The following is a 10,000-nucleotide window of genomic DNA, read 5'->3' on the forward strand; positions in this document are numbered from 1 at the left end:
ATTTATAGATACTTGAAAATGGAATTTTATTTAATGCATCTCAAGTTGGTAGACAAGTCCTGAATAGCACAGTTCTTAAATTATATGAGCATAAACTGTAAAAAGACTTATTCTTGTTTGGGAACATAAAGAGGATTTTGTCTGATCTGTGTCTTTGACAGAGAGGTTATGAAGAAGTCTCTTTTCTGCCATCACTCTTGTTTTGAAACTTGCAGCTTAGATTGTCCTGTCAAACTATGGCTGTGGTTGCAGCTTGGACAGCTGGATGTCCTAGCTCTGGGCACTCACCTGAATGATACTAACCTGTCTGTTGATCAGCAAAGGCCTGAGAGGACAGCTATTTCATATTACACTTTTGTAAAACTAGATTAGGCTAACAGATTGAAAGGAAAGTGGATGTGGCTTTAGAGGTTTTTTTCTCCACTTACATTTTTTCCCTGTAGCTCTGAGTATCAGCAGAGCTTTTCTGAACCTTGTGATAAGCTGCATGTGCTGCCATGAAATACCAGTTTAGATGTGGTGTCATTCTACGCAGAGCACAGAGCAGCAAATACTAGTAGTGACCACACCTAATTCATGGCCCACAATGTGTTTTTGTAAAGTAAGTTAAGATCCTGGAACAACCTGGTCCTTCTAAGCTTTCTTTAAAGCTGTCTGCCCAGATTTGGTAACTGGGTCATGGTGCGAAGCTACTACTGTGTGCTTAGAGGGCCTTGAGCGCGTTGGAACCGCTGCCGCTCCCGTGAAACACCCAAGGCAGGATTTGCATCATGTAGGAGATGTACTTCACTGGTGAAAGCCTGGTGGGGACACCTAATCTGTGCGCTCCACTTGAAATATTGGCTGGAGCCCAACTTTGTTGTGTCTGTGCTGTTCAGGTGCAGTTGGCTGTCAGCTGTGAGCTTACACTAGGATCTGGGATCTGCTTCTATCATTACATGATATCCCATGTAATGTGTGTAAACACACACCCCTCTGCCCCGCTCTAGGTTCTGCGCATTTCATCTGCTCAGGTGACACTGTCATGTGCCAAGGGGCAGCTGGATCCTTTCTTGCCTGGTCCTGCTGTTGTGCATTATAAGAACATGTAAATATGCGCAGCACATTAGGGCTCAAGGTGTCCAAGGAGCACCATGCCTGTGTTACACCAAGACAGCAGGGACCAGAAAGTGGTGGTGTGTTGGTGCAGGAGTGTGCTTTGCTGTAACCTGCTTTCTGATCTGGGCTAACTCATACAGCCTGGATGCAGTCTGTCGTGCCCAGTGAGGCAGCAGCACGACCAAGGTTATGTAGGTGTGATCCTCGTTCTCTCTCTTGGTTGCTCTCCCTCACAGACAAGGTAATTACCATAGATGCTTCTGCATCCTGTGAGTCTAGGTTTCGGCTTCAGTGTTATGGAAGAATTCCTTTTCTTCCTGTTCTGCTTTAGGATGTGAGTAGAAATAAATAAAAAAATTCATCTTGGAAAGAGGGCAGGGAGTACAGATTGGTCTCTTGAACTTGTAGAGAAAAAGTTGATCATAATACGTGGAAGAGAATGAGAGAAGGAGCTTTAACACGATTCTCCCAAGTACAGAAGAGATGGTTCTGCTCCACCTTCTGTTGGACAGTTGGCTTGGCAGAGTCCTGAAAGCAGGTTTTGCTGCTGTGGTGCCTAGGGAAGTGAGTTATTTCATTATTTATGGAGAAGTTATTAACCTTTAAGGAATTAATATATACGTAGAACCAGCGTCACTGTGACATGATGCTGATGTCATGCCATTCATGATTTATTGCACTTCAGCCACATGAGGAATACTTTGGTATTGACAAAGGTATTACAGAAATGCACGCTGAAAAACAAGCAAACAGAAGGCTAAGAGGCAGACGGAGTTGTTTAGCTTTTGACAGTATTCAGTCATGTGCAGACACAGGCTGGAGCAGCCAGGTCATACTTACCTCAGATGCCCTCTGGTCACTGGGAACCATTCCTAGATTGCCATAAATGAGGACTGTAATTCTTTTTTTTTTTTTCTCCAAGGATTTTATGGAAAAGGAACTTTCTCTGTTTTACGCATCTTCAGTAGTGTGTTGACCTCTAGTTAACTTGCTCTTCTATTACTCCCAGTGCCTGTATCTTCAATAGTATATTTTACTAAAATAGATACATTATGCACAGCTTGTATGTATTAAAATACGCCAGATAGAGTGTGTTTGCTGTGTCTATGGACATCTTGTTGGATGGTGAGAAAGGATCCTCAGTTCTTTGCAGTGTGAAGAAAAAATAGCTTAAGTTTTGTATTATAAAAGTGCTCTGGCATAGCTGACTAAGGGACCAGGGTGCAGCCCATGCTGCAGGTTGATGTCTGGGAATATTTAGTGCTTTCCCACTTCCTTGTCCTCTGCTACTCAATCTTCCTGACTCCTTTATAATTCCCTCTATGCCCTTCACTACCCTTCTCCCCTTGAAGGACACTGGCAGGTAAGGATGCATTCTTGATAGCAGGGCTGCAGTTGCAGAAGGAAAAAGTTTCTTGGGTAGAAGTTGTAGGGAAAAGGGAGTCCAGTGGGCACTACAGAGAGCAGAAAAAATTAACTATAGATTTCTTTGTTGATCTGCTTTTTTGGCCTATATTGTCATGCAGATTCAGATTATGAGAAAGTTTAGCCAGTGACAAGCAGGAGGTTGCCAAGTGGTAATCTTGGCAAGTGTTAACCCAGAAAAACCTGGAGTAAGTTAGCTTAGATTGCGGAATTTTGGACCTAAGCACTAATTTCTGTTTTAAATAAGATGGTCCTTTCTGTAGACTAGTTTGGCTCATAGCTTCCTTTTTTACATATGGTTGTGGAAAGGGATATTGATCATTCAATGCAGCTAAAGTGTTGAACTCAAGACAACAAAAGTAGGTTGCAGTCTCTGTGTGATGGCACAACATTAGAAGCGTTAACTTTCACACATGGGTGTTGCATTTCCAGATGTAAGCTGTGAGAATCTGAGGGGTTTGGTTCAACACTTTGCAAAGTGCTTGATGCTTAAACAAAGCAAATGAGGTCTGTTTTCCTCTTGATATCAACAAGCAAGTCTAGCTTGCATGGCTGTTGTGTGTGTAGTTTGGAAAGGAGAACGAAAGCCTGCTGTATCCATCAGGTTCTCTCCTAATTGCTCTGGATTTAAGGGAGTTTATTCCAGGATAACTGTGGCAGCTCTATGTTACTGGTCTCCATTCTGCAGCATAAAGTGTTCTCATATGTATTTATGAAATGAAGGAATTCTTACATGTTTCTTCTTCTAGTGTAATTTCTTGATTGTTTTCTCTCCCTCAGGCAAACATCTTATCTGTTTCTTGGAGTTGATAATTACAACCAATGAGATACGGCAGATTTGTAATTTGGTAAAAAACCCCCAGCTTGTTTCTGGGGAAAAACTAGAAAATAAAGTGTCATCAGAAAAGCTGAGGAATAGCAATAAACAGTGAAAGTTCATAAGCAAAGTATCAGGGGAGCGACCTCCTTTCTCCTAGTCCATTTCTGCTTGCAATGTTGGAACTTGTGCAAGTTTGACCTCCTTACTTTGAAGGCTTCCCAGATCAGAGCACTGGTGATGTATGGTGCAGAGCCCTATGTCCTTGCTAGGGTTTCAATTCTAGATTGGATTTGTTTTAGCCACCTGTTTCCTCCATTCAGCTGTGTCTTAGTGAGTTATGGGGAATTAGTTGCTTTTTAATCTAGTTTTTGATGGATGGCCATCACCTGCATGCTATGGGGTAATTGGTGCACATGTGCCAAACGCATGCAGAGATGGTATGTATTTGTTAGGTGGGTATGTGATGTGTCTGTGGCTGGAGAGAGACTCCAGTAAAAGTCTGGTCTTTGCTGGTGAGTTACATATGCTGCTGAGTCTTGTCTTATTAAGCTTTGTGGTTACTGCTGGGAATTTGTCACCGATTACATTCTTTGATCACCCAAGTAATACTAAATTGAATGGTGGTGTGGACACTTTGGAGAGCACAGAAGTCATTACAGAAAAACAAACTGAGAACATTTGTACCACATGCAGAAAAATAATCAGATTCAATTTAGAAAAATAATAAAAACTAATGCATTTGGGAAGAGATTACTTTCAATGAGGGAGAGAAACATAAAATATGTTGCTGTGGTAGTCAGCTATGAGCCACACACATTTGCAATCAGATAGAGCAATTTTGGACTATTTTAGATAGGAACTTCATCTCATAAAGCAGAGGGGTAAAAAATCCTAAATTGTACTAAGGTGTATTTCATTGCAAGAAAGACATCAACAAATGGCAGTGCATTCAGAGAAGAGCAGTAAAATTGATCAGAGTGCTGTAAGAGTTGATTTAGGATAACAGGAAGGTATGTGAGCTTATCTGAGATTCTTTGTACGCCTCTCTAGAAGAGGTGGGAGTTGCAAATATCAAAGGTAGAGAAGACACATTTTTTTGAGAGTTATGGAAATTGAGCTGGATTAGCAGGATTACACTGTTCCTGTGTTGTCCCATTGAAAGTAGGAAAATCTGAAGCAGAGTATTAGGAATTTTTACTGTCAGAGGTGTATCTCCAAGAACCACTGTAAAGTGCTGTAAAGAAAGTTTCCAGAAGAGAGAAGAGTTTCTGGAAGTGTTCTTACCAGGAGATATTTTAAACTGGATTTTGCAAAAGCTCAGAATGTTTATTGTTATGAAGAGTGTAGTGGTGTTAGAGAGATGGGGGCCTACTGGGCAAGGTCTGGTGTCAATCTCTAATCCGGACAGCATCTGGTGATATTGTGAGTCTGCCCATGAGCAGCCTGCTCAGTGAAAAAGCAAGACTTTAGCAAGCATCTGTGTTGGTACCTCCACCCACCGGGATGTAAAAATTCTTGTGAAGTTAGCTCTTCATTTAGGCCTCATTTAGGATTTGTAATAATAATAAACCCTCCCAAACCACCAAACCAGTAATGAAATCTACTCCCTGTTGTATCCCTTACTGTACACATGTGACATGCTTCAAAATGATGGTGTGCTCTTCTTTTGATCCTTTTAGAAATAGCTGAGAGGAGAAGAGCAGAAAAAAACCCAAACCCATCCCTTTTGTGGAGCCTTCTGCGGGATTTCAGCAATTTCAACAGTGATCTTTTGGCATAAACTGGTTTTTCAAGAGACATTCCTGCCATTATGAATGAAGTAGCAATAGTGAAGGAAGGGTGGCTTCACAAACGAGGTAAGTGTCTCTTCTCTCCAGGACACTAGATTGGTTTTATCTCACATGGTGGTCCTTTAGCAGCCTGTCTTCAAATAGTCCCTTATTTTCCCACTCACCCTAATGGGAAATGCTGTGTGAGAAGCATCCGTGATCTTCTCTCGGGTTGAGAAGAGACACATGTAAGGGGTTTTCTTTGGGTGTGTGCATGTGTGCACATTCTCCGAAAACTGCGTCAACTGCTTCGAAAATGATGATGAAGATAGCGACTGAAGGAGATGCTGCTGAGAGTGTTAAAGGTTAAGCTGCAGCAAATTGTTTTGTTTTCTATCTCGGTCTGTAACTTTTCTTTGTGTTAGAAGATAGAATTGTCTTGAGGTGAATCTTGATTTGAACGGTGAGAAATAATCCTGTATTTTGCGAGCGACACTACGCTCTTGCAGAGACTTGGTAGAGAATATGCTGTTTTGTTCATCTCTGAACTGCTCTTGGTACCAGTGTCCTAGATGGGAAGAACAGCCTTGAATTTGTGCACTCTCTTGTACCACTAATGGCATTTGATTTTTATAAAAAGTCTTTTTTCTTGACTGGGTGGCAAAACTGAAATAACATAGTCACGTGTACCGTTATGCTTTTTGCTTTCTTAAATGGTTTATTCTGAAAACTGTGGGTTTCTTCTTTTTTTGGGATAGGGGGGTGTTTTTCTTTTCAAGTACTACAGTATTGCTCCTGTGAGGTACCTGACTTACCTGTTTCTTTGTATTCTACTATTATTTCTTGGAAAGGAGAGAGTGGCGTTAGGTACTTTCCTTAATATCGTCATTTTTTTGGACCAAAACCAGAGTCTGTGTGCTTCAGCAATAGGGAAGCCAGCATGGTTTCGCAGACTCAGGATTTTTCTAGAGGGTTTGTAACAACTTGCCTGAAGGTGCAAAGGTGTAGCATAATTATTTCTGGAAGAAAATGGAAATACGTTATCATAACCTTGATAAAGGCTGATAGTTCTTCTGCAATGATAAGAGATTTCTAAGAATGTAGAAAACATGTAGGTAACCTCTGTTTTAAACCTGTCTCTCTGAGCTGGATATACAGCTTAGTTTAGCAAATTGCCTGATGCTTCATGTAAAAATGTTTTGATACGTTTTTTGCCTTTTTTTTTTCTTTTTTTCCTTGTTTATTTCAGTTAGAAACACTTTTCCACTCATTATCTTAAGCAACTCATTCAAGGTAGCCCAGCAAGTACTTGAGAATTATGCTGTGTTTAGATAAAACAGAATGAAACACAGTTAGGCTTTCTGTTCCCATTTATGAATCTAATAACTCTTCACATCAGAGAGGTGTATTTTTAGTTTTAAATTATGTTTTTAAGCTGGGGTTTTTTAACTGTGTATTGTTACAATTCTTAATGTACTTACCTGTAACTGAAGAAAAAACTGATTTTAAGGAGCACTGTACAAAAATTTCCAAGAGAAACAATTTTAAAAGCATGAAAATGAAATTGCATTTTCAGGATGATTCAGAGGCAGATGTGTTTGAAACTTCTCTGTATTTACTCTTGAGAATTGAATTTTCATTTTCTAGGCTTAAAATAAAGTTACTTCTTCAAGTAGGGAGACCTCTGGAAGAGGTCTTAGTGAAAGGTGCCCTGATCTCTTGATCAGATTTTAGGGTTTTTTTTTAATTACCTTAGAAAAAAGATTGTTATCCTCAGTGGTTTGCTGATAATATGATGAGATTTTCTGATGAACATTTCCATTTCCAAAATGTTACTCTCTCTGTTCTGCATATTTGAGACTGCAAATTTGTACCTAAATGCCCAGAATATTAAACTTCTCTTGGCATTTTTGGGTGCAAGGTTTCCTCATCTTTTTAACCTGTTCCCAGTGCCTTTTTACCTTCTTGTTACGTGTGGTGACACCTATTTCATTCCACTGCATTGACTTTGCAGCTGTTAATTTGGCATTGTCCATGCTAGGAGCAGTTTAGAAAGCGGTGCTATATCTATCCCCCTCAGCTTGCCAGTGTGTCAGCTCCATTACTCTCTTGGGTTTTGTAGCTGTTTTAGGATCAGTTGAAAAATTCATTTGTTTTGGCTGGGGGTATGTGTGGGGAGGAACTGATGCACTCGTGTGTATGTGTTTTGTAAATTCCTTTTATATTTTTAAAAATCATCTTCATTTATTGCCAGACCCTATCAATTTGCTGGCTCTGCAAGATCAAGTGCTTCTACCACAGGATGTTTCCATAACTGATGGTGGATACTGTAAGCTTCTGAAGTTAAGGCATAATCAGCAATTAGTACAGGGAGGGTCTGCTAAAGGAGGATTTCAGATAGAGGAAATTTATATTGTTTGTCTTTTGGATCATTTATAAAGCCAAAGGTTGCCCTGCATGTGTTCTGTAAAGATCCTAGGGCTTTCCACGTGCAAATATTTTAAGTAGCGATTGGCTGAAATCCAGATTGGGCAATGATGTTCTGTCTACCTAACATTCTCCCTGTAGCTTTGGTTGGATATGATGTCTCATAGTTCATGTCCTGAGCCTTGGACAGAGTAGCTGTGTGCAGTTAAACAGTTGCTACATCTCACCCAGCAGTGGCTCAATTTTGGTGGTTTTAATGATTTGTGTACATATAAATCAGGCTGCAGAGTGCTCTGAAGCCCTTCTGGATGGCAGGTGTATGTAAGCATAAAGCCATCATTAGCAGTAGCAGGTGTTTTGGCCTGGCAGGGAAATAGCAGGGCTTTCTAGAATTGTGGGGTTGTTTTCTTTTGTCAGCATGCTTTACATTTCTGTTTTTGTTTCCAAGATTAAAAATACAAATGGAGAAATGAAATTAAACATTGCTGCCTGGCCGAAAGCTCTTGGCAGTTCTGTAAGTCAGTCGCTTAAAGGAAGCTCTACTTCCACTAATGCAGATGTATGTTTGTGCAGGACCAGAGTCATCTTCATGATACGTCTAACCTCAATGAGGCAGAAACAGAAGAATTCATGAATGAACTTTCCCCCCCCCCTTTTCCTCATTTTCAGCACTTGGTGGTATTACGCTAATCTCAGTGAGGCAATAGACTCTTGCATGAAGACAGGAACAGCAGTTAAAACACTAACCACTCTTCACATAACTGCATGTTTGAAGTGTTCCAAAACACATATAGAATATGTGAGGAAACTCAGACTTGGGGTTGGCGAATTGTGTGTGTACATCTAGAATACGTAGTCCTGGTTATGTTATGCTGAAGGTTTGTTTAGTGAGAAAGGATGAGGGAAATGAATATGAGAGGAGAAGGAGGAAATTATCTGCCCAGATTGATGCTGATTGAGTTCTGAGATTACTGATTTTCTGGATGTATTCCATGAGTATCCTAATTTTTGTCATGTGTTGTAGGACTTTTTGGATAAAAGGTGTATGCCTGCATGTGTTTTATTTACTGATCCATTTTAAAGATCTCATTGAATTTCTTGTGTCTCTCTGCTCTGGTCCCTATTTGTAAAGGTCCTTCTATTGTCTTCAGTCTTTGTCCTGGTGGGTTATTTTTGTTTTTCTTTTTAATGCCTTTCTGCAAGGCTGACAAAGAGGGGGATTGTGTGTTTTTATATTCTGTCATCTCTGTCTTCCCTAGTATGTCCGGTTTTCTTATTAGGGCATAAACACGTATGGAAAAAGGAGTCTTTGGGAGGCAAAGAAAGAGGGGGAGGGGAAAATGTACCCTGACATTTAAAAAAAAGGAAAAAGAAATCCTGATTTCTCTGTCTGAGAACTCTGGAGCAATTCTAAGCAGCACGAGAGACCCGAGTATTCATCTGTTAATACTTAGTAGCAAATGTGGATCCACTTTTTGCTTTTGTTTTTAAATAGTATATAAACACCACACAAATAATTTTAACAGTAACTACCAGAACATGTCCTCCAAATGTCAGTTTGGGTGGACTGTAGACAAGTAAAACTATTTGACTGGTTGGCAATTTGGCTGCTAAGCTGATCAAAATTACTAGAGGTCTTTAAATGACAAATTATACAAAAGATATTTATTACGTTTATAGAAAGGCTATTAAGTTTTTTTTGTTAAAGAATTATTTTTGTAATGAAATGAAGTGATATAGATGTCTTAAGAAATAACCAGTAGTCCATGCCAATTTGTCTTCCCAGAGCTTAATTGCATAACATGAATTCAGGATCCATATGTGAAATACAAGCCAGGAATTAAATGCTGATTGTTGCTCTTCTAACTGTCTCAGTACAAACAGTGAACTTTAGCTTTGTTTTTCTGAGGACAGGTTCATACTCCCAGTATTCTGTTAGTATGAATCAAAACAGGATCTTGCAATTTATCAGCAGAAGTTATCTTTTTTTTAAGCCAATGAGTCTCTTACATTATTTTTCTTAATCTCTTCTTTCTTCTCTGTTTTCTATTCTCACTATGTTCCCTACCTCTTTTTGTATGTGTGTATGTGTTTATTTTGGGGTATTTTTTATTTTTTATCTTGGCTTCTGCCTGTCCCTGGTGTCCCTGGTGATGTAGCTGTGCACTTTCTTGATGACCTGTGTTACCAGAGCCTTCGAGGTTCAGATTAGTTGAAGGATCATCTGGCTTTCACGGTATTTCAAAGGAGTGGCTGTGGCACTTCATGCAAGGGATCCTAAGACACATCCGAACTCCCAAGATGCCAGCTACAGAGGGCACAGCTGCTTCAGAGGAAAAGCTGGGGGGAAGAGGAAAGGTAAGAAACAAGATAGGGACTGAACAAAGAGCAAAGTGGGGAAATTTGTAACAGAGGAAAGGAAGCTGATGCATTTTTCAGAGCTGAAGGAATTGGTTTGTAG

General features: G+C 40.0%; 1 protein-coding gene across 1 annotated transcript in view; it reads left to right on the forward strand.

Annotated features, from left to right (window-relative positions):
- The first annotated feature begins 5,149 nt into the window (after positions 1–5,149).
- Positions 5,150–10,000, forward strand: part of AKT1 (v-akt murine thymoma viral oncogene homolog 1) — a 68,473-nt gene continuing 63,622 nt past the window's right edge. Inside the window, exon 1 of the mRNA XM_009995846.1 lies at positions 5,150–5,199. Within this exon, the coding sequence (XP_009994148.1) occupies positions 5,154–5,199 (46 nt within the window). The 5' untranslated portion in view covers positions 5,150–5,153. The remainder of the gene's footprint in view (positions 5,200–10,000) is intronic.

This window comes from Chaetura pelagica, unplaced genomic scaffold (assembly GCF_000747805.2).
Source record: "Chaetura pelagica isolate M959 unplaced genomic scaffold, ChaPel_1.0 scaffold664, whole genome shotgun sequence".
Lineage (NCBI taxonomy): Eukaryota > Metazoa > Chordata > Aves > Apodiformes > Apodidae > Chaetura > Chaetura pelagica.